The sequence below is a fragment of the Epinephelus lanceolatus genome, chromosome 16 (genome assembly GCF_041903045.1).
Source record: "Epinephelus lanceolatus isolate andai-2023 chromosome 16, ASM4190304v1, whole genome shotgun sequence".
Classification (NCBI taxonomy): Eukaryota; Metazoa; Chordata; class Actinopteri; order Perciformes; family Serranidae; genus Epinephelus; species Epinephelus lanceolatus.
Window position 1 is genome coordinate 12,199,229 of NC_135749.1, and position 25,396 is coordinate 12,224,624.

Genomic DNA, 25,396 nt, shown 5'->3' on the forward strand with positions numbered 1-25,396 from the left:
CATCTCTTTGTAGACATTTTGAGTCTCTTTAAAGATACTTTGCATCTCTTTGTAGTCATTTTGAGCCTCTTTAAAGATACTTTGCATTTCTTTATAGTCATTTTGAGCCTCTTTAAAGAAACGTTGCATCTCTTTGTAGACATTTTGAGTCTCTTTAAAGACACTTTGCATCTCTTTGTAGTCATTTTGTGTCTTTTTGTTGTTGGTTTGCATCTCTTTGTAGACATTTTGAGTCTCTTTCAAGATACTTTGCATCTCTTTGTAGTCATTTTGAGTCTCTTTAAAGATACTTTGCATCTCTTTGTAGACATTTTGAGCCTCTTTAAAGAAACGTTGCATCTCTTTGTAGACATTTTGAGTCTCTTTAAAGACACTTTGCATCTCTTTGTAGTCATTTTGTGTCTTTTTGTTGTTGGTTTGCATCTCTTTGTAGACATTTTGAGTCTCTTTCAAGATACTTTGCATCTCTTTGTAGTCATTTTGAGTCTCTTTAAAGATACTTTGCATCTCTTTGTAGACATTTTGAGCCTCTTTAAAGAAACGTTGCATCTCTTTGTAGACATTTTGAGTCTCTTTAAAGATACTTTGCATTTCTTTGTAGACATTTTGAGCCTCTTTAAAGAAACGTTGCATCTCTTTGTAGACATTTTGAGTCTCTTTAAAGATACTTTGCATTTCTTTGTAGACATTTTGAGTCTCTTTAAAGATACTTTGCATCTCTTTGTAGTCATTTTGAGCCTCTTTAAAGAAACGTTGCATCTCTTTGTAGACATTTTGAGTCTCTTTAAAGATACTTTGCATCTCTTTGTAGTCATTTTGTGTCTTTTTGTTGTTGGTTTGCATCTCTTTGTAGACATTTTGAGTCTCTTTAAAGATACTTTGCATCTCTTTGTAGTCATTTTGAGTCTCTTTAAAGATACTTTGCAGCTCTTTGTAGTCATTTTGTGTCTTTTTGTTGTTGGTTTGCATCTCTTTGTAGACATTTTGAGTCTCTTTCAAGATACTTTGAATCTCTTTGTAGTCATTTTGAGTCTCTTTAAAGATACTTTGCATCTCTTTGTAGACATTTTGAGCCTCTTTAAAGAAACGTTGCATCTCTTTGTAGACATTTTGAGTCTCTTTAAAGATACTTTGCATTTCTTTGTAGACATTTTGAGTCTCTTTAAAGATACTTTGCATTTCTTTGTAGACATTTTGAGTCTCTTTAAAGATACTTTGCATCTCTTTGTAGTCATTTTGAGCCTCTTTAAAGAAACGTTGCATCTCTTTGTAGACATTTTGAGTCTCTTTAAAGATACTTTGCATCTCTTTGTAGTCATTTTGTGTCTTTTTGTTGTTGGTTTGCATCTCTTTGTAGACATTTTGAGTCTCTTTAAAGATACTTTGCATCTCTTTGTAGTCATTTTGAGTCTCTTTAAAGATACTTTGCAGCTCTTTGTAGTCATTTTGTGTCTTTTTGTTGTTGGTTTGCATCTCTTCGTAGTCATATTAAGCCTCTTTGTAGTTGCTTTGCTTCTCGTTGTAGTCATTTTGTGTCTCTTTGTGGTAACTTTGCAACTCTTTGTGGCTGTTTTGCGTCTCTTTGTAGCTGTGTTATTTCTCTGTGTTCATTTTAAGTCTCTTCCTGGTTGATATGTGTCTCTTCAATTGACATTTTGCAGCTGAAGGTCAGGGGAACCCTTGACACTTTGGACCCCTGGGCCTGTGCTATGTAGGCCCATTCATTAAAGAGACACAAAATGAACACAAAGAGATGCAAAGCAACTACAGAGAGACACAAAATGACTACAACGGGTAGGCAAAACAATCGCTGACACAAAACAACCACAAAGAGACAAAAAAGGAACGAAACCACAGAGAGACAACTACAAAAAAGGCTAAAAACTGAGGTCTGTAGCCCCTTTTACATTCCAACTTCAAAGCAGGAATTTCTCGTTCTATATAAAAGGTACACTCGCAAAATGGGGGAACAGAGTGCAGAAACAATGTCTTTATAAACAGGACAGCTGGCAGACCGAAATCATGGGGGGCACAGGTGTTTTGAGGACTTGTTATGCGTGTGGCACACTGTGGCAGATTTAAAAAAAAGTAGCTGATAGCAGTTAGCAGCTAACTCAAAGAATAAGAACAAGGGATGAAAATGTGCGAGAGCAGCTTACCCTCCAAGCAGAGGACGAGGTCAGTCACCTATAAAAAGGACGGTAAATGACTGTTGTTGCCATGTTATACTATTGTTATCGTCATAAAGCGCTGCCAACATGTATATGTCACACCAGAGGTCACGGCTGTTGTATTACATTACACGACCCTATATCATGATGTAAAAAGGGCTTGTAGGTCCTGCTTCTATGTAGGAGAGGTGGTGCCGTCTTCATGCTGTGCCCAGGGGCCTGGTTGATAAAGTGAATACTTTGCCTTCCTCCTCCCTGATAAAACACCTTTTGTGTATATGCTATATCCTCCAAGGAGCCTTCTGCTTCTTTTTCATCTGTGCAGTACAACACTAACATGAGAAATGATTGGATATATTTACACCACTGTCCAAAGGATCGCTTCAGGGTGAGAAAAAATAACAACAATGACGAGACACATTGGCAGAGAGAGACCGATGCAGAGGCAGGAAGTCATTCAAAGGCCTCTATTTAGGTGTTTTGCACAGGTTTCATTCAATGGTTCCCCTCCACAGCCGTGGGAGGAGCTTGATGTCTGCTCAGCCCAATTGGCTGTAGAACTTTGTAAAAAAGACAAATGAATCAAAGGCTCATTATTCATATATCAACCAATCACAGGAGCTGCTGATTGAGCACACATTCAGAGAGTTTTCTCTTGCCCCAGATCTACTGTAATAACCTGTGGTGTTTTCACATACAGTCTGTGTGTGTATGTGTAACTATATTTGGGTATGTGTATGTGTGTATGTGTGTGTTCACACTGTTGATGGGTACATAGAGTATTTTTCTTCTGCTTTCAGAGGCCGGCTCTGGGGCAGGATTACCTCTCTCTCTCTCTCTCTCTCTCTCTCTCTCTCTCTCTCTCTCTCTCTCTCTCTGTCCTCTCCCCTCTTCACCTCCACCCCTCCTCATCCATCCCTCCCCACCCTCTCCTTCCTCCTGAGTGGATTTTGTCTGGGCTGTGCACACAGCCCCCTCACCCCCCCACCCCCTGCCTCTCGGACAGCTTTGCTCCACCAGTTCCGCACTGTGCCGGCCTGGAGAGGAGTAAGGGAGCGGAAAGAGGAGCGAGAAGAGAGGATTTGGTGAACCAAGGTGAGACAGACAGGAGAGAGGGACCATGGCTGCTCTCTCTGCCTTGCTGAAGACCTGGGTAATACTGCAGACCTTGTGCCTGGCTCTGGCTCAAGTGGTGAGTGGACTGGGGAGGTTGAGACCTGCTCTGCTCAGAATTAGCTCCTTTTATTGGGGGGTCCAGTGGGGTTGAGGGCCCCTGGAAAGGGCCAGCGGGCACTGGATGTCTTGGGGTGATGTTATAGGTTGTGTTTGTCTTGGTGCTGCTTGATCAAAATGCTGGAGGCTGAACCAGCACAGGTGTAATGGTGGTGATCATCTGGCTTTATAGCATGCATGTAAAAAGAAAAAAGGTGGAAGTGGGTTTTCTTGCTGTGGAGATGAAATGAAACCAGACTATCTTCTGTGGATTATCATCCTTATCGTGTAAGGACTCTTATCTCTTAACTGAGGAGACACAGCTGAAGGAAAGGATTTGCCATTTCCTGGGTCCCCTATTTTTGGACGAGAAGATTTTTATTAATCGAAGAATGGAGGAAAGAATTGAAGATTTTTTTAGTTTTTCATGGCCATGGCACACATACACATTACACACACTAACTTTATCCACTGAGTGTGAAAAGCCTCTATTCAAACAGACACCTACATGTCATCTACTGGACGTCTGACAGTGTTCACTCTGAAGGATTATTTTTGCTCTTTTTTACATTTTATGCAACTTTTGAAGAATCCAGAGTTGGATTCAAAAGGCCTTTATCACCTGACGGACTAACTGATCCACGGAGATGATATTCATGACAGGCTAATCAGACATTGGGATGGGGGTGGGGGTGTTAGGTGGGGGTTGTGGGGGTAAACAGTGCCAGTCTCATGACCCCTCCTTCCACATTCCTCCTCATCCCTTTGTTTTGACCCCTCTCTTCCACTAATTTTATTAAATATTTTCCACTTGTTTCTTATTTTGGTTCCTTTTTTGTGTTTTGATGCTTTGATACAAACAACACAGTGCAGTAATTTGCAGTCCCTTGAGTCGACTAATGTGATGTAGGTCTGTCCTGCATCATATGACAAGTTAGTTAATATTGTTTTACTATTTATTCATGTGATATTTACACTGAAGAAAATACCATTCATGCTGCTACTAGGTTATATGCTTTACATTATTGTTTTGATATTTGTACGGTACTATAAGAACTTCGTAGAGTTTACTGTTGTCTGCCATTAATCCTAAAATGTCTTCCTGCCTGTGTTTCAGAGGGGTCCACCTGGACCACAGGGCCAGCCCGGCCCAGCAGGCCCCTCCGGCACCCCTGGATCAGACGGCATTGATGTGAGTACCCAAACAGGTTTGCCCAGCAGATTTCTCACAAAGACCAACATTGTGCTGGAGAAATACCAACCCTGAGCTGCCCTGCAGTGCTGCAGTCTTACCAGCAGAGGGCACTGCAAACGAAAACACAGTGGCACAAAAGAGCTCTGTTACTGGCAGAGAGAGGGGTCTTTGAGAAGGGACCCTTGCCTCAATCCTGAGTTTTGTTGCGGTAATGTGATACATTTGAGATATTCTCGGGGTTAACCACTCACAGGTTGTATAAATATGTTGGAAGCAGAGGCTGCTGGGCGAGAGGAGCAGGACACACACTGTCTGTAAAGCCCTGGTGTTGATCCATGATCTGAAATCAGATGGGATTATATTTTTGATTTGTTCAGATCAGATAATGTGTTTGAACTACTACAAAAAAATCTATGATCTTAGACTTTGCTTTACCACCTTCATTATACATTTTCACTTGTGACTAATTCATTGCTGAGTTACTGTGACATCTCAGCATTGGGTTGTCACCAGAATACAGCTGGTACTTTAAAGCAGATTAAACACCTCTCACTGCAAAGAAAGGGAACAATGTTTCTGGTACAACCTGGGAGGTGTAGCCTGCCCTATAGGATCCACACTTTCCCTTTTGGGTCTGTGCCACAGATAAGCTCAGCTCCAGCCTTTTTAGAAACACCATAAATCACTGGTTGAATCGCTGAACATGTGTCTTGACCTTGAAGAACACATATTAAGGTTGCAATGTGTATTAATGCAGAGCCACCATGACCATTTCAGCACCGATATAATTTTCACAACCTGTCCCATGTCCTTTTATAATGTGCCCTAACTAGTCAAACACACAGACTCTTGACACTTTATTTTATTTATTAACCTTTAATCAACTTGATACGTCATTTGAGATCAGAAACCACTTACGCAAACCTAAGACGATAAAGTCTCAGACAAGACAAACGCAGATTCACAATACAGCCTATTTTTTGTTTTATTAGCACCTGTCTACTGTCAGATTTATTAATGATGCAGGGCAGTGTGGTGATATAGAGATACAGATATGAGCAAAATTAATCAGTTTGAAAGGCCATGTATCTTACCATGTCATGAGTCACGTTCCTGTACTCTGTCAAATTAACAAATACCAAACATAAACATCTCGTCTCTGTCTCTCTGCAGGGAGACAAAGGACCTCCTGGGCCCCCTGGGCCACCAGTAAGTTTGTACTGTAATGTTTGTTAGATTTTATACTATGAAAACTTTAACTTTTGATTTACTCAGACTTTTTGCCTGTGACAACAGTCTGTTTTTCTTAATTTATTGTAGGGACAAAAGGGAGAGCCCGGAGAGCCAGGTCCCGACGGAGCACCAGGAGAGAATGGTATTGATGTAAGTAAACTGACTGATGTCAATATTTAGTGTGTGTTTGAGAGAGGGAGGAGAAATGGCTTTGGAAATGCTAATGAAATCATAATAAAAATGTTTCCCAGAAGAAACATTCTGAGAGGCTTAATGTGAAATCAGCTTAATGAGGAAAAGAAAGAAAAGAGAGGAAACAAATGTGGAAAAAAACCCCAGAGGAATAGCACGACCGAGCAACTGTGTTAAAGAAACATAATTTAACAAATGAAAAGGCAGCCTGATTTTCTAAGTACCTCTTTCTTGAGTACAGAAAAAAGTTGCAGAGCCACTTGTTTAAGCCACAAGTAATTACGACAGTAAAAGTAGAATCTGTAAGAAAAAATAGTAAAACATTTTTTATAATAGTAATTAAACATAAGATTAAAGCGAACAAGTGCAGGTTATTATGAATATAATGACAAAAAACAAATAAAGGGGTAAAACAGGAAGTAGAGCTGGGCAATATGAGGAAAATCCACTATCACAATATGTTTTACCTCCATGTGGATACTGCAACAATAGTGCAGGATTGACTATCAGGACTTTCACAGAATATATACACAGTGCGATTATGAATAAATAATCATCAGTAATGTGGATATAATGACATAGTGACTAGACAAACTTACATTACTACAATATCAAAAATCTGAGACAATAGTGCGTACAGCTCTTGTTGGGATTGAAATGAGTGCAGGAGGGTGTGGCGATGGTGCAGCCGATGGCAATATTTACATGGACACTATTATGACTCATCTCTTATGGACTGTGAGTGGACATTTAACAGTGGTGTGGTTGGATTCTGACAAGTTTACTTATGTGTCATATTAATACTGTTATTTTGATTTACCTCGGTTTATTATTTCTATCATTATGGTTTATTTGCTTCTATTGTATCTATTAGTATAAGTCAGTCTTAAGGTATTCATTTATTTATTTAGTTATTCTGTCTTTGTTTTATGTCTGGTGTTGTTCAGGGAGCTTGTTATCTTTTTTTTTTGCCCTTTGAGTTGGTTTGGTGTTGTTGAAAAATTTGAAATGAAATAAACTTTAAGACATAAAAAAAAAAAAAAAAAAATCTAAGACAGTACGCAGTCTCATATCACCAGTCTATGTAATATAATATGTTATATCCATATATTGCTCAGCCCTGCCAGGAATTGGAGCAATGTTAAAAGATCAAAATTTTAAAGATAGATAGACAGACAGATGGATAGTACTTTATTGATCCCACTTGATTGAAATTCCTGTGTTACAGCAGCAAGTAATAGACAGTAATATACATGTAAATAAAATATATAAGAATATAGAAATATAAAATATATAGAAAAATAAGTTGCACTAAAATTTAAAATATACAAGAGAAATATTCAGGAATCAAATAAAAATATCAAATTTGTAGGAGTAAAAAAGAAGATCAGTTACATACACAACACAGTGATAAATGAGGTTGTAAAAAATGTACAAAAAAAGCTAAGTGCACAATAAGTTACACACCCTTTGGCCACTAGAGGCGCTGTTGATCAGTGTTTACATGAGCAAGTCTGTGTGTTGTTAGTGTCACTTGTTGCACTAGCACATGCATGCCAACACACAGCATATATTATGTGCTGACTGGTTAGCATTATTTAAAAACAGCAACCCTAACTTAAGGTCCACTTACAGTGCTTTCTTTTTCCTGAGCTTTCAACACTATCATATATCAGCAGTGGTGTTTCCTCAGCTGTCTTTAAGATGCAACTGTTTACATGTGAGCTTACCAACCATCATGATTTCACCCACTGCACATTTAGGACGTTAAAGCTTTAATGTAACAGTCGTTTGTCAAAACGATCAAAACTAAAGGTCAACTTACTTGTTTTTTATTTCCCCGGCACATTTGGCTTTATGAGTGAGACAGTGTTTTACACATATTGCACCTCAAGGATGCACAGAGGGTGTTTTAATGAGAAATGTTGAATGTAAACAAAATCGTAACACAACTCCATAGGGTACCTTTAAGTCATTATAAAGTCAGTGGGTTGGGCATATAAAAAAATGACATCATTAAAAAGTCATCAAAAATGTATGTCATCGGCTATGTTTTGTTTTTGCTTTAATGTAATATTTAAAGCATTTTATGTCTCACTGCTCTCTTTTATAATTAAAGTGAGGTCATTAAGCTACATAAAGCTATTGTACATTTGAGTTATTTTCACATTAAGACGTTTAGACGTTCCCTCTGTGGGCTGGGTCTTAATTTTCCCTGAACTATAGGTTTATTGTCAACACAAGGATTTAGTAATTAAAGCTTTTTTCACCATTTTAGTGACAAAAATGTGCTTTGTGGCCAAATTATGAGGAATTGTACATGATGAGGTTAATATACTTTGTGTCAGACCCATTATCCCTCGCTGATTACATGCTGATTGCTATTAAGTCTGTGGCAATCACAGGTAGCAATGAGTTGGAGCTAAAGATGATCAGATGAGTTTTAAATGATTTTATAGCTTTGGGGCTTTTTAGTTAGTTGTGGTGAAGCTTCAGTTGCTGCTCCAGTCTCGGTTGGAGGTAAATTGAGTGCCAGTGCCTCTTGGTCACATGCTAACAGAAGCACACACACACATATACACACACTCACATGCATTCCTGCAAGATTTAGCCAGTAATCCGCCCTGGAATCTCAATCTCAGGTTTGTTTCCTAATTACCTACAAGAACAGTGTCAGCTTCAATCAAATGTGTGATTAGCCCTATTGTAAGGTGAATTCATGTCTCACATCGCCTGTGGAAAGCACAGTGATAGCTGATAATTTACATTTCAACCTCTTCAATGAATTTTTTCCGCTACATTTTGACCTTTATGCCCAGCATATCATCCTGCCAACATCTCATCTCATCTCTCCTCAGGGTTTGATTGGAGCGAAGGGTGATCGAGGTCCTATCGGGAGCCCGGGCCCCAAGGCAAGTGTCTGAACCTCCACCGGAAAAAATGATTAGAACAAATGCGTCATTTTAATGCAGTTCTGTGGAAAAAGTTTTCATATTAAAGGGTCACTTTTGCAATAAAAAAGTATTTGGGTTATGGTCCCATTATCTTGTCATAGTGATGTTGAGCATGACAATGAACCCCTGCTCACAGAAGGAGGATATTATCCTCATTTATTTGTGTAAGATTCTTGCATGTCACTGCTACTGTTGTTGTTTTCTGTTGTTTGCAGGGTCAACCTGGACCTAGTGGCGAACCTGGAGCTCCGGTAAGTGAACTATTTAAGTTTTTGCTGCTATAAAGTTGTATTATGATTGAATATCCAATGGAAGACTTGGAAGAATTCCTCAGGTGCTTTTCTTAAAGGGACAGTACACTCCATGATCAAAAATACATATTTTCCTCTTCCCTGTTGTGCGAGTGCTGTGCTGTTGCTGAGTGTTGGAGTTACTAGCCGTAGAGATGTCTTTTTGAATATAATGGAACTCGATAGGACACAACTTGCTCAAAACAACAAAGAAGTAAATTTGAAAAATTGAAAAGCAATGTCTCTTTCCAGAAATCATGATCTAGGTACTCAAGATAATCCACAGACCTTGCTGTGAGCAGTTTCTTGTTGGAACTATTTCCTTCTACCGAACTACACCTGCTGACCATATCACTGCACAGCAACACTAAGCCAGCCTGGCTGTGCTAGGCTACCGCTAGCTCAGTAGTGGTAGCCTAGGTAGTTCCTTCTACCTAGTTCGGTAGAAGGAACTATTTCCTTCTACCGAACTACACCTGCTGACCATATCACTGCACAGACGGGCTACCGCTAGCTCACCTAGCATCACTAAGCTAGCTAAGGTTACAGCTCAGTCGAGGAGGACACCATTATTGTTTACATCTTGTGTGTGTACATCTGTGCTGTTACGAGCCTCTCATCCATGAGTAGATGCACAAGTACTGTGGATTATCTTTAGTATAATAAGTATAATAATATAAAGGATTTTTGGAAAGAGACATTGCTGTTGGGTTTTTCTTTTTTCTTTTTTTTTTTTTGGAGCTTTGAGCACTATGAGCTGAGTGCCATCTAGTTTGATTATATTGGAGAGAAGTCAGACATCTCTACAGCTGATAAATCCAACACTCTGCAACTCACACCAAAGTGATCGAGATTGTTACGTAGCACTACAGGTAAGAGGGAAAATACGTGTTTTTGAAAAAACCCAAAGTACAAGTAAAAGTCCTGCATTTATACTCCAATTTAACACAAGTATTTTCAAAAAGTTTCGTGATTCCTAACCTGGGAGTCAAGTCAGGTCACAAGATAATTTATTGGGTAACAAAGAAGAATAAAAACTGTTCTGCTACACAAAAGTGTAATAATTTTTGGACAATTTTTCTTATCTTGGCTTTTCTGTGAAGTAATGGATAACTTTAAACCGAACATTAAACATTTATTTAAACCAAACCTTTGGAGAAGTTAAGAGTAGAAATCCTTTTTTGGTGGAACTGCCAACAAACTTATAGACATTTTAAAAATGACGAGGATCTCTAAATACCTGCAGCTCTATCTATCTATCTATCTATTTATCTATCTATCTAAATGTCAGAATAGTAACTTGTAATTGCTACATACATCTAGTGGATAAAAAAGTACAGTATTACCATCTGAAATGTAGTAGAATAAATAAAATAGAAATGCTCAAATAAGGTACAAGTACCTCAAAATTGTACTTGAGTCTATGTACTTATTTACATAAGGATACAGTACGACTAATTAGAGAACATTTAATCTCATAGGGCTGTCATGATGCTTATGAAAATGAGTTATGATGGGCTGAATTAGACATTGTTTAAAGCCTAGTCAGTTTCCTAACAAACATATTGTAACCCAGCTGGTCTCATAAGGCAACCTCCTGAGTCCTCTTTTCTTCATGCCTGGATGCCTGACCAGCTGTGCCCCATTTTGGGTTTGGTTTACCCAGATGTGGCATCTGCCTTCGACAGCTGACATGAGCCTTATTCCTAAAGACAATCCTTAATAAAGATGAAAGGTGTGATCAGTGATCCACACTTTAAGTACATATCATTATTAACGCAACTGCTGACTCCATGCACACCATCAAGACCAGTCAATTGAACAGTGCAGAGCAGGATCTGTGCCACAGTCTAATACCACTAGGTGGTGCTCAGTGTCCATCTATCAGACCTTTTCCAATATATTCAAACATTAAGTCCAGAGTCATCCAATGTCATGCTTGAATGCAACACTATTAGTTGAATCCTTTGTTTAGCATTAACAGGCGTCCTGTCTGGGGGCTGTGCTTGTACACCCAGCTGCCTCAATCTGCACAGACAGGAGATCCTGCCCTGTGGGCTGTTCTTCCTCCGAGAAGGCTTACTTACTTAATTACTTTGTTTATAATTAATTCCAAGCAAAAGACAGAGCAAACACAAACTGATTGCGTTCTGTGTCTTTGTTCTTCTGGAGCATTGTTTACCCTGCGCTCTGACACTGTACACAAGCAGTACTGAATTACTGCTGCCTTTATTAATTGGCTTTTGCAAATGTTAATTGATACTTTGACAGATAGGTTCCACTTGTCACAGTGTAGTTTAACCCCTTGTCCTCTCTGTCCATGCAGGGACCGGGCCTTCCAGGACTGTCTGTAAGTAGCTCTTGTGGCATAACACAGTTATGTCTTTATCACATAATGGCTTTGAGGTGTGGAAATCACTCTGTGGCTGCTGGGATGTGTACACATTGTTCTTTTTTTGCTCTCTGTCTAGGGAGCTCCAGGGCCAATTGGACTTCCAGGTGAAATCGGACCATCTGGACCAAAGGCAGGACACCAGCTTCAATTTATTATACCACCTTTAGACATACAAACGTCTTATAAGCAGCACCAGAATCCTTACATTTTCAGCTTCTTATTCACACCTCTTTCCTTCCTCCGCTTTATTTAGGGTGTCATTGGATCACCTGGAGCTCCAGGACTCCCTGGACCTCCTGGCAAGCCAGTAAGTGACCATCCAGGACTAGTTGTCCAGGAAATATCTTATCCATCTGTTATCTTTTGTCTTATTTTTAATGCAGCAAGTGCTATTGAGTGCTATGATGTTGTAGCAAGGCTGTTGTCTGTACTGCAATACATAACATAAACAATATACAACACAAATTAAGAACAACACAAATTTACTCAAAGTCACTCACAGTTGAAAAATAAACTTCCCGCTGGTTGACGAACCTATGCGACTGTTTCTAAATCACTTTAAAGGGACGGTTAACCCCAAAATCTAGAACACATATTGTTCCTCTTACCTGTAGTGATATTTATCAGTCTAGATTGTTTTGGTGTGAGTTGCCGAGTGTTAAAGACATCAGCCGTTGAGATGTCTACCTTCTCTGGAAGCATGGATCTAGGGCTAGCTTACCTAGCACCTCTAACAAGCACTAGCCTCTCATGCATGAGTAGATGCACACTTCCTTCTGCGCAATGACACAGTGTTGGGGATGTAGTTTGGTTGGAAAAAAAATAGTTCCTACGTGAAACTGCTCACAACAAGGTCTGTGGATTATCTTAAGTAACCTGGTTATGATTTCTGTAAAGAAACATTGCTGTTGAGTTTTTCAAATGCACTTTTTTGGCACTTTGAGCACAACAAACCAAGTGCCATCTAGTTCTATTATTGTTGAGAGAAGGCAGACATCCCAAGTATTTTATCACCAACACTCTGCAACTCCTACCAAAACAATCTAGACTGATATAATGATAAATACCACTACAGATAAGAGCAAAGATAAGTATTTTTGATTTGGGGGATGAACTGTCCCTTTAAACACAATCTTTGGCGTACCTATGCTGTCATTTCTTATAATATCGCCCAACACATGTGCCGATACTGATATATCTGCTTTAAGCTAGCAATACAACAGTGAATAAAACTGTGCCGCTTGGATAAACTCGAACCTTATCCACAGAGAAGATGTCACAGTAAATCATTTCATATCTGAGGACAGTCGTTTCTGTGTGATCGGTGACATCAGCTGTGAAAAGAAGTGAGCGATAAATGAGCTGCCAGAAGCTCATTGGGCTCAATCAAGCATACTGTTACATCAGTCTAATTGCAGTTAACTTATATTACTGAATGAGACTGCAGTGTAAAAGTAAAGCAAAGACAAAGTCAACATCATGTCAACTAATGCTGTGTTGAAGTGCGCTCTGTTCTGTAAAACCAGCAGCAATTAACAAGTCTTTAAAATGTACTGTATGACAACAAAGCACCTAGAACAGCCAGAGCTCACTGCTGCATGCACAGGTCCCAACGGACTGTGTGTATGTGTGTGTGAGAAAGTGGTGAAATAGTTTTGAGCGTAACACTTTCAAGTCTATTTTCCAATGGTGTATGCAGTCTCCTGTGTGCATCCCTGAGTTGTTCCAAAGAGGGGGTGTGTCTTCATTGAGAGTGATGTTCCCAGCTCAGGGGAGTGTATTTGTTTAGCTTTAGTGCTGTCCTAGGGTAAATAAACCCCCATTAGATCAGTGGGCTGTCTCATCTGACTGTAGCAGGAATACATCAGGCCCTGTACAGATACTTTACTTCCTAACTCAATCTATAAACAGAGAGAAGGAAAGATGGAGGGAGAAGTAGATAGAGAGCGAGAATGAGAGAGTGCTGGCTCAGCTCATGGGAGTTGTGGCAACTGTGACCAAATGGCTTTCTATCCATCCATCTGTCTATCTAGGGTCCTCCTGGGAAGTTCATTGGTGGAGAAGAGGGCAGTGCTGACTTCCAGGTAAGATCTAATGACATCCTCTTTCATCGCAGATCTGTTTTGACGCAACTTTACATTTCATAATCCATATATCCCCCTCTCTCGACAACAGTGTCCTCTTAACTGTCCAGCAGGACCTAAAGGCCCCCAGGGACTGCAGGGAGTCAAGGTGAGTAGTTTGTGTCAAGTTGCCCTGAAGTAAAAAGCATAGTTTTTTTCAGCATCAATGATTATGTTACATTACAAAATTGTTATGACACCCTACTGACTGATTGTTGCCCTCCAGGGACACAAAGGACGTGCCGGTGTTCTCGGAGAGCCTGGCAGCATAGGAAAAACGGTGAGCTACACAAATCTCTGCTCTCACAGATACACACATGAACTCAAACACCCATATATGTACATGTTGCACACTCACCCACCATTCAGGACCAGCAGAGGCAAGGATTAGCTCTAATGAAGCCCCCCAGAGGCACATGACTGGCACTAATCTGGCCGCGATTAGTCAGGCCTGGCCCTGGCCCTGCAGTCAGCATGCAGCGAGCCAGATGAAAGGGGTGGTGAAGAGCCAGGTACATGAAGGGGAGGATGAGAGAGTCAGGGTTCGCGCAGCCCTCTCACCTTGCTGTATTAAGCACAGCTAATGAGCCCACAGTGGGCTCCAAGGGAGAGGCTAGCCAGGCCCGAGGAATTAGCCTCTGATCTTCCCACACAAGGAGCCTGAGACGCTCAAAAACACTCATCGCACCAAGGTACCGCTCCTCAGAGTCTGACAAGTATTTTAGAAGACCTGCCTTGACTCAAGGTTACACTGTGCTGCTGCTCTCTTTTGTTCTTAAAGACAGCCAGCACGAGCTGTTTACATCCCCACGAGCTGTTGAAGCTGAAACACAGACACCACATATGAAAAATGTGCTCTTTAACGTCTTGCTGTATTACTGAGGACTATGTGATGCCATACACATGTAGATTAGTGAGCAAGAGCAGTGTCACATTTATCTTTAGACTGCTGAAAAATAAAAGCAGAGCTGCTAAAACTGGCTAATGGATGACATGACATGATTCTGTTGAGGGTAGTAGAAAGATCATTGTTAGCAGGAGACCAAAAAGATTAACTCAAAATAGATTTTTTAAAGGAAAATAGCAAACCTTAGCCTGAGTGTCAGACTGAAGCTCCCAGAACCTTGAGTCTGACATCGCCTCCATTGAAGGCGATTTACAAGGGGGAGGGAATTTGATTTTTCCCTAACCAATCAGTAGAGATCAACGACTCATCCAGAATCTGACGTCATTAGTATCCATGCCTCGGGGGCGCGAAAACGAGCGAGCATTGCTCGTTTAAAATGTCTCCGTCGTCGTGCACGCCCAGCTGCATCGCCGTTAAATCCAGTTTAGCAGCTTCCTTAATTTGGTCCTCCATTAACGCGAGTAGTGGCGAAATACCTCGATAGCATCGTTGATGTGTTGCTATCCTCACCAGTTACGTACCCACCAGCGCACAACTTGACATCAGCATGGCGCTGATTGGCTAATCGCTAGACCCACCCCCGCCCCCACCCCCGGCATTCATTGGTCCTTCCATCGTTTGGACGAGATAAATCGCAAATTCACTGCAGTATGCCAGACCAGAGATGCAAGCCTACTCAGTTGAGTGGACGGGGTCTATGGTCTGGAACCAGGCTAAGCAAACCTGGCTCTGTCCAAAGTTCAAAAATATCCCTATCAGGTTTGAGTTTGTAGACAAACAGAAATGTAAAAGCCACAGGTTGTAGGGTTGCGGGGAGTTATATTCTGGAAGTATTTCTAACAGGCAACAAGTGCACTGAATTCCTGGAGTCGTGGCTGGTTGTTTACCAGTTTACCAGTTTTGTTTACCTCACGGAGGCAACAAGCCTCCATGAAGTCACTGTCCTGGCCAAGAAGGTGCCATGATATTGTTCCAATGGCTCCTGATTTCGAGGCCCTGATAGTTCAATATATGTCCCATCAGACCAAAAGGCCATTTGTTCGATAGCCTGGTGTCCTGTAAACAAATGCGCATTGCTCTGTAGCCTATTTTTCAAGTTTCTCCAAAAACAGGCTTCACACACTCCTGAACACAAGTACATGGCTAATAATTAGGCCGACTTATCTCATCAGACCTTCCTACTAGGCAAAGTCATGACCCACCCCACTCTGCCTCTGATTGGTTTACCCAGATATTTTTACCCTAACCCTAACCAATTTCACTCCTCATGCCTAAACCTAACCAACGAAGGCAAAAAGTACTAGCCAGTCAGAGGCAGAGTAAGGCAGGAGATTCTTCTGCCATATGCAGATGACATCATTCTGCATAATAATTAGCCATGTGCTTCAGAGAAATGTGCATTTGTCTTTGGGCTTTGAGTCCAATGGGACATTTTTTTGGACTTTTGAGCTCCTGAATTATGAATACACAGTCTCCACTGTAACAAATAGTTATAGCATGTATTATCCATCAACACCACTCCATTTTCAAGAGTTAATTACTGAGTCTGAGGTTATGTTGTGGCTTTGACCAGGGTCAAGTTAGCTGTTACCCCCTACTCCAGTTATGTTACCTGTCTCCAGCTTCATACTTAACAGACAGATATGAAAGTGCTATTGATTCCCTCATATAGCTCTCAGCAAGAAGCCAGTAAGTGCATTTCCCAAAATGTCAAGCTATTCCTACAATAACACAAATAAACCATTGTGAGCTTTGAATGGGTTCAGCTTCTAAAACCAGCTGATGATGGTTATTTGACAAATGTATGTTAGGTTTTTCTTCAGAGTTTGACCAGCTAGCTTTAGTTGGCTGACTTGCTTGAGCTAGATTTTTAACAACATTGACAAGTCTACCAATATGTGACCATCAAAGACCAGTTCACACATCAAAGCAACCAGCAGCCATCCCAGAGTGATTTAAACTCAATTTTCTCTCCTATCCGACTCAGAGTTTCTTGGGTCAAACTCTGTGGACATGTAGCCAGAATCAAGAGAGCAGCCCAGAAAGAGAATAATTAATCAGCCTTTCCCTTTTCCTTTCCTCCACCAGGGCCCCAAGGGAGAAGTGGGCATCTCTGGAGAACAGGGCATCCCAGGACCTTCGGTATGCTCAGAATTCATCTTTTTTTCTTAAGTCACTTGGCAAAGTTAGAAACGTAGGCTAATATGCATTTTGTTTCACATGGTATTATCTAAATTTGGCAGCACATATAGTGTTGTAGTATTTGCTCTATGTCTGATGATGGTCTCAGTCTCAACCTGTTTTCCTTGCCTCCTTCTAAGGGTCCGATGGGTCTGAGAGGTTACCCAGGGATGATGGGTCCTAAAGGGGAAGCAGTGAGTATCACCGTTTCTTTTCCACATATAACTTTTTTGTCCTCTTTCTCTTTGGGTACAAGGGTGTTCTCATTCTTAGATGAGCACCAAGGAGGCACAGCCAGACCTGCCCCCACTATACAAACATCATCCATTACCAGCAATGGGGACATATGGAAATGATGCTAACACAAATCTCTCCCCTCCTCTAATGAGTTGGGGTTGTCTGGGTCCACGGTGCCTCCATCTGTAGTTAATGATCCGCTGTAGCCATCCGTCTTACTGTTAACATTAGCCGCGTTAGCCAAGTTAGCGCCCCGGCTTAGTGCCAAAGCAAGAGTGGCTGGCTCTCTGTGTAGCCCCCATTAGTGAAGTGAGTTAAGCGCTAATTACCCCTTTATCACAATGAATAGTAGGCTACCGTGACTTAGCATCCTCCCTGATCTGAAGTGATTGATGGCACTTTTTTGTTTTCCCATAGGGACCTCGTGGTTACAAGGGCATCAACGGACCTGTAGGAATTCCTGGGCCTCCTGTAAGAACACACTCTCACACACGAACAAACAGGCTCGACTATTCATATTAAAACAGGTACCAACTATCTACCAGAGCTACTCTGAGTCTCTTTGTTGTTTGCAGGGTGAGGAGGGACCTCAGGGACCACCCGGAGATGCAGGAGACAAGGGAGACAAAGTAGGTGACTCTCAGAATGTTTCCCTTGAAGTTTACTGTCAAAGCAAGACAAAAAAAGATGAAACATTTCCTCACAACTTGAATGAGGACAGTGATCTTGATGCGCGCTGCAAATTCACTGATGCTGCTTTGGTTATCTTCTGCAGGGCAGCCGAGGTATCCAGGGCCCACAGGGCGCGGTTGGCAAAAAGGGAGAGAATGTGAGTGAACGCACTTTTGTTTGTGTGCCGCACAGTTGTGGCGGTGTTCAGTGAGTGTGCCAAATGACTCCACTGACTCATCTGCCTGCTTTTTCAGGGTCTGCCGGGTATTGATGGAAAAGATGGCACACCTGGTATTCCTGGAATCAAGGTAAGGGTTGCCAGACGTGATAATGATGAGTAACTTCAATCGCAGTAAAAGATGGCAATTTATTCTTCCTCTGTTCTTTTTTTCTGCAGGGCAGCCCTGGCCAGGCTGGGATGCCTGGACCTCCTGGTCCTCAGGGAGCAGCGGTGAGTGATCAGTCTGTGTAGTGTGTTCGGGGGGTGTTTGTCTGAGGATCGTTCAGCAATGCCTCCAAAAGCACATGCAAATAAGGCCGTCTGTAAAAGCTTATTGTCACTCAGACCACGTAGGGGGTCAGTCTGTTCTCTTCCTCCGTTCAGCAAAGCCAGAACACAGACAGGGGAAACCAGCGTGAAGCAGCCTGTAAATTTTGGTGTGTTTTGTTTTCTGGGCACTCATCCAGGTAACAGTGACCCTGTGACCCACGCTGTTTTAGAATTTAAACCACCTTGAAATAGCATTCTCCCTCCCACCGCGAGTGATTTATCACAATCAGACCAGTGGGTATAATGTGTGTGTGTGTGTGTGTGTGTGTGTGTGTGTGTGTCTGCCTATGTGTATGCGAGTGGGGTTGTGTTAGTGTGTGTGTGTGTGCGTCTGTCTGACTAAGAGGTAATGGAGCATTGGATGCACACTTTGCTGTGTGGTCATTGCAGTGACACTAACGCTGCTGCAAACACCATAGCTTACCGTGCTTTATGCCCTACTGTGATATACCATCACACACACACACTCACTCACACACACACACACATACACACACACACACGAAGAGTTTTCCTCAACTTTTTTCAGTCTTGTTATTTCTGTCTGCAGGGATTGCCTGGCAGCCCAGGGTCAAAAGGTGGACCTGGGGCTAAGGTGAGGCTTTAACCAACTCTCATGACATGTCACATTGACCTTTACCGTTTTTTAAGAACTCTCCTGGCACCTGTTTCTAAAACATATAATTACCTTTCTCCTCCATCTTCTCTCCTCCTGTGTTAGGGCGAGCCTGGACCCAGGGGTCACTCTGGCATGCCTGGTGCCCCTGGACCTCTGGTAACACACACCCACAAAATATGAATTTTGTTCAGGCATTACCGATGTGCTCTTATATTTTGCAGCAGGGTGAGTAACTGTACTTCATCTGTATTCTCACAGGGTGAGCCTGGTCTTCCTGGTGAGGCTGGTATGGAAGGAGTTCCTGGACCCAAGGTACAAATCCAGAATTATCACATGAAAGCACTAAAAGCTGCTACTATGAAGTCACACTCATCTTTACCTGTCTTCTACAGGGTGACAGAGGCCAGCGGGGAGAAGTCGGGCCACAGGGAGTCGTCGGCAAGCCTGTTAGTTGCTTCTTAGCATTGCTTTAAATTTTAGCTCATCTGCAGCTATACTGTCCTTCATGCATTCTGATGTCTCCTAACAGGGAGGCAAAGGAGAGAGAGGACCCATTGGTATTCCAGGTGCTCAGGGTCTAACTGGAACCAAAGGAGACAAGGTGTGTGTGTGTGTGTGTGTGTGTGTGTGTGTGTGTGTGTGTGCATGCATGAACAAATCTATTGCTTTGTAAAACATGAGCATCGTCACCTACATTCATACACACTTCATAATGGCTTAGTTACCCAGACTTGTCCATTGGGGGCAGTGTTTACCCATGAATAAAAGCCACAGCAATCCACAGTAAATCACAGAATGAGGCGAACAGTATAAAAAAGCAATATAAATGATAATCTGAGCATCCTCATCTTCCATGTTTCAGAGATGAGACAACATCTTTCGTACGTTGTGAACTGTGGTGTCAGTGGCTTGAATCAATATTTAGCTCCTGTCCTTTTCCTTTATTTGGATGATATTATAATTGAGATTTAACCACATTTAAATGTACTCAAACTATCTTTCTTTCCAGGGCTTCCAAGGAAAAGTCGGGTCAAAGGGAGATGATGTGAGTTGCAGTTTTTAAACCGGATTGTCAGAAACGTATCTAATATATTTGTATGTTGTATTTCAGCTCCAGTGCTGACACATATTTTCTACAGTCACCCCTCCCTCTGCCCCCTCTTTATCGTTTTTCTTTGTGACGCTTTCAGGGTGACCCTGGTGTTGAGGGATTGGCTGGCGAGAAAGGTGAAAAGGTAAGAATCATTACAGCACGACCTAAAGCTGTTTCAAAACTTTTTGTTATAAAGAACCACAAAAAAAAAGTCTCCGGATCTACCAAATACTAAAACTCGCCGGCTTTAGATAAGAAGGTTTAAACATTTTGCTCCGGAGGCATCAAAGCAAAGTGATATATAGCAGAAAAATGTCATAAACATACAGAAGTTAAGACGAAGAGGAAGTCTGTTCTTTTGAATTAGCATACAAATCCCCATAATAGTCCAGATGGCAAATGAGCTATTTACATGACAGTGAAGCAATGATGCACGTTGGCTCTTTGAAGCAGCATTTTTTAGACATTCATTTACAATATTCATTCTTGAATTATTGCTCAATGAGTGTCTCTGAGGCGGAAATGATGGATGGAAGTGATGAATGTGAAAATGACACAGTGTCTGTGTTTGCTGTGACAGGGTTTGTCTGGTGAACCCGGGCCCAAAGGACAGGTGAGGTTGCACTGTCTGGAAATCTGACTCCTTTTTCCATTTTTGTTTTTACTCTTAACATCATCAACTTTATCTGCCTCCATATTTCCATAAATTCACTGTTCCGTGATGCTCCTCTCTTCGCAGCAAGGAATTAGGGGTGACACCGGACACAATGGACCCACTGGAGACCCTGGAAAACCTGGAGACCAGGGACCGCCAGGACTGCCCGGTCCTAGGGGACTTAATGGAGAGCGAGGAGTACCTGGCATGCCAGGCATTCAGGGAGCATCAGTGAGTCCAGTTCATTCTATGATGCATGGAAGATATAACGACTGATGTTGATTGATGCAAGTGGTCAGTTGCTGTCTCATTTTCACCACTCAGCCTTCTCTTCTTCTCTCCAGGGACGCGATGCATCTGACCAGCATATTATTGAAGTGGTGTTGAAGATGTTGCAGGGTGAGCGTCTAGACCCAGTATTCACCTTTGATGTCCATAGGGGAGATTAGATTAGCTCGTTTCCCAAAGCTTCTTTCATCTCCTAACCAATCAGTCGCCCTTCATCACAGGTAATTTAATCACGAAGGACGATGCTGTCTGTTGTTTCACAGAGAGGCTAGCTGCAGTGGCGGTGAGCGCCAAGAGGGCTGTGCTTGGTGGAGCAGGTGTTATGGGACCTCCCGGACCTCCTGGACCTCCGGGGTCACCTGGCCCTCAGGGGCCACATGGCTTAACTGGTGCCCGTGGCATTCCTGGCATGATTGGAGCACCTGGTCAGATTGGAAACACAGGACTTAAAGGTAGAAATAAGCCTCTTTCTTACACGCACTGCAAACCTTAAATTATCTAGACATTACCCAGAGGAGCTGTATGTCAGACTGCAAATGTTTGAATCTGTTGTATCAGACATTAAACGGGCTTTACTCTGCCAGCTCCCTTGTAGAAAGTCAGTGTAATGTCCGATTAAGCCCATCTGTGAATAGAGCAGGTGATTGTCCGGAGAATTTAAAGCAAGTGAGTGGGCGTGTGGAAGAAGTTTCTATCATGTAGCTTGTGTCAAATGGAAGACTGGGTGAAAAAAAAGAGTCACTTACACAAAGACGGCAACATAAATGTCTAACTGGAGAGACGGCATTAGTCCAATTCAACAGCAATATGTTGTTCATGACCAAATTACAACCAAGCTAAGTGACTGCGGTGTACTCGGCATCATGTCCTGCACGCTCTATCCAGGTGTCATCCCTCACCTAACCAAAAATTATAGTATAGTATTTCCAGTAGGTGAGAGCACTCTGACATGGACAATCCCCTATTGTGTGCCACATGTGTGAAAGGGAACCTGGATAATGTCTGGATCTGACTCTCTTGACATTGTCTAGAGTTCATATGAAAAATGGCTACAGACCGTAGAACAATACATTTACATATGAATACACCATTGAAAATGTAGCATTTCAGGCTGCATCTGAGCCCAAACCCCTTTTCGTTCCCTAGGAAAGAGAGGGCCAAAAGGAGAAAGAGGAGACCCTGGTAAACCCCACCCAGGACCACCTGGACCCCCAGGAATACAAGGTAAGAGCTACAGCATCCTGAAGCTGAACAAATGTGTGCCCATACCTGGGATGTAAAACAAAATGTGATACTGACCAAAGGTTCACAAGAGTAAAGGTACAGAAACAAACTGAAGGACTGAAGGCATTACAGCTCTTTCCACAGGAGAGGCTGCTCAGAGGCATTTTAAAAGCATCATTAACTTCAAAACATCATTTAACAGATGCTCTTGAATGAGAATGTAATAGGATTGCAACAGTACACACTAATTCAAACAGTGGAAAACACACTCACACTCCCCTGTGCACATGTACACACATCTTAAATATATGCATACATACAGTACACATGGGTAATCCAAGTCCAGAGTGGGGTTAAGAGGGAGTTTCTTAACATGGACTTCAGTGCAATTAGTCATCTTGACCTCTGGAATTCAGTTTAATACCTCCTTGATGTTGAACCTTCACCCTCCGCAGGTCCTCCTGGTGTTGATGGCGTTGCTCGAGACGGTCGGCACGGCGAGAGAGGACCCCAGGGATCAGCCGGAGAGGCTGGTCACCCCGGTAAGGCGGGACCATCAGGGCTCCCAGGTTACTGCGAGGCGGCAATGTGTTTGGCTGCGTCGGCCTACACCTCACCGAGACTACAGGAGGCGGGAACAATCAAAGGACCAAATGTTTAGACACCTGCCTCTCCATCAGCAGCTCACAACACCTGGGAGAGAGGGGGGGAGAAAGAGAGAAAAGAGAGAAAAGAGAAGGAGAGAGAGACCACTCTTCTCTGTAGGAAAACATTACAAACGAGGGGTGGGGGACAATGATAGTGACTGGATGTATAGCGCCCCCTCCTCAAACTGACAGCCTGAAGTTTTGACTGGCGGGACATACTCTGATCTTAATCCCCCACATCACCATGACAACAGCAGCTCACAGCCACCCACATCCCTCTGAATTCTCTAGTGTTTTTGGATGATGTCAGTGTAAGTCCTATCCAAATATCCCAGCCCTGTTCCAGCAGTGAAAGAGAAACAGATTTATATTGCATCTCCTTGTCTCTCACCACCACAGTATCTATGAGCTGAGAGGAGCTGAAAAATCAGTGTGGTGAAAGGTGATTTTTCTGTCACACCGTGGTCACTTTAAATAAGTTTACATATGCAATATTTTGTTTGCATTGTCTTTTTAAGTTTAAATGCCCTGCCTCTCTTGTGACGTCACACCTGTTGCCTTCAAAGTGTACAAAAAGGACCAATAAATGATTGAAACTTACACTCGGTACTGTACTGTATTGTAAAATGTATTATCTGCATCTGTAAGCTTTAGCGAAACCTCTGATTTACCTCATGTGTACATTGCCCCCCACCCCCCTCCTTTGCCAATCCCCACTTTCTTCCCAAGTCTCATTTTAGAAACTAACGACTAGCTTGATCTCGTCCTCTTGTTGCCTGGCAACAGCATATCCCGATGGGCACTCCCATCTCCCACAATGCAGTGCTGTAAATCTTTGTAAATGTGTGTTGATTATTATGTAGAGAAAAAGAAATGGGTTATGATATGCACCAACAAAAATCCTGTGTTAATGAATTCAGTGAGTAATAAAAAGTTCCTACAGAAATATCGACTTTTTCTCAAGACGAATCAGCCCGAATGTGCCTCCTATGCCACTGTCAACTTTCCACAGTGTGTCAGCTATTTAATGACTGATTTGTTTTCATCAACAGAAGCTATTTATTGTTCTTTATATAATCATCTGTAAAGAGAGTTTTTTTTTTCTGGCTGTTCAGGTTCACCCAAACCAATAAAGAGGAACCTTTTATAAAATCTAATGCTCTTCTGTATCATGTCGGGAATAGAAACAAGTCTCTTAAGTTTGTCTCCTTCAGCTCCTTTTCTTTTCATTTCTCCCTTTTCCAAATCTTTTTTTACTATCAGTTCTATGCATGTAAATAAACTCCCATGCTTCCAAAGCTGCAGATGCTCAGCTTTTGTCAACATTTTTGCATCAATACAATACTGTACTAATCAATGCAGTATGGCCCATGCACCCATGCATGTTTCTTGCAACGAAAAACAACCACAATTTCCTCGCCACAGTTTCCTAGTAGAACATATGTAAGACACATGATAGATTCAATGACCAAGACATTAAAGAAATACATGAGCTGGTGAGTTGATTGGGCACACCACCAGAATTGAACAGCCTAGTGGTTACAGGCCCAAGGGTCCCTGACTAAGTAATTCAGGGTTACTATTTCTTTTTGGAAAGTCAAAAAAAAAAAACAACCACAAAGAGACAACAACGATTACAAAGACATGCAAAACAAGACTAAAGAAACACATAACAAGAGACATCAAACTACAAACATGCAAAACTAAAGAAAAATTACATTCTATAGTATGTCGTCCAAAATCATGGAAAACAGCATAGTATAGTATGTCATCCAAAATCATGAAAAATGTCATAGTATAGTATGTCGTTCAAAATCATGGAAAAATAGTCATAGTATAGTATGTCGTCAATAATCATGAAATAATACTCATGGTATGTCGTCCAAAATCATGATAAAATGCATTGTACAGTATGTCGTCCAAAATCATGAAAAAATGTCATAGAATAGTATGTTGTCCAAAATCATGGAAAGAAGTCATAGTATAGTATGTCATCCAAAATCATGAAAGAATAGCTAAAGTACAGCATGTCATCGAAAATCATGACATAATAGTCCTAGTATATATCATACAAAAATCTCATAGTATAGTATCTTGTCCAAAATCATGATAAGAAGTCATAGTATAGAATGTTGTCCAAAATCATGAAAAAATAGTCATAGTATAGTATGTTGTCCAAAATTATGAAGAGAAGTCACACTATAGTATGTCGTCCAACATCATGAAAAAATGTCATAGTATAGTATGTCGTCCAAAATCATGCAAAAATGTCATAGTATAGTATGTTGTCCAAAATCATGAAATAATAGTCATAGTATAGTATGTTGTCCAAAATCATGAAAAAATGTCATAGTATAGTATGTCGTCCAAAATCATGAAATAATAGTCATAGTATAGTATGTTGTCCAAAATCATGAAAAAATGTCATAGTATAGTATGTCGTCCAAAATCATGCAAAAATGTCATAGTATAGTATGTCGTCCAAAATCATGAAATAATAGTCATAGTATAGTATGTCGTCCAAAATCATGAAAAAAATGTCATAGTATAGTATGTCG

The 25,396-nt window shown here is 41.5% G+C and overlaps 1 protein-coding gene across 1 annotated transcript; it reads left to right on the plus strand.

Annotated features, from left to right (window-relative positions):
• Positions 1–3,121: 3,121 nt before the first annotated feature.
• col9a2 (procollagen, type IX, alpha 2) lies at positions 3,122–23,784 on the plus strand. Its single transcript, XM_033636209.2, has 32 exons — positions 3,122–3,363; positions 4,501–4,575; positions 5,752–5,787; positions 5,899–5,961; positions 8,862–8,915; positions 9,173–9,208; positions 11,574–11,597; positions 11,719–11,772; positions 11,896–11,949; positions 13,676–13,726; positions 13,818–13,874; positions 13,992–14,045; positions 16,761–16,814; positions 16,994–17,047; positions 17,508–17,561; positions 17,666–17,719; positions 17,866–17,919; positions 18,017–18,070; positions 18,160–18,213; positions 18,863–18,907; positions 19,034–19,087; positions 19,190–19,243; positions 19,324–19,377; positions 19,461–19,532; positions 19,941–19,976; positions 20,122–20,166; positions 20,605–20,637; positions 20,764–20,910; positions 21,024–21,078; positions 21,231–21,419; positions 22,114–22,191; positions 22,647–23,784. Exons 1-32 carry the CDS (start codon positions 3,292–3,294, stop codon positions 22,850–22,852), a joined length of 2,076 nt encoding a protein of 691 aa, XP_033492100.1. The 5' UTR covers positions 3,122–3,291; the 3' UTR covers positions 22,853–23,784.
• Positions 23,785–25,396: the final 1,612 nt, after the last annotated feature.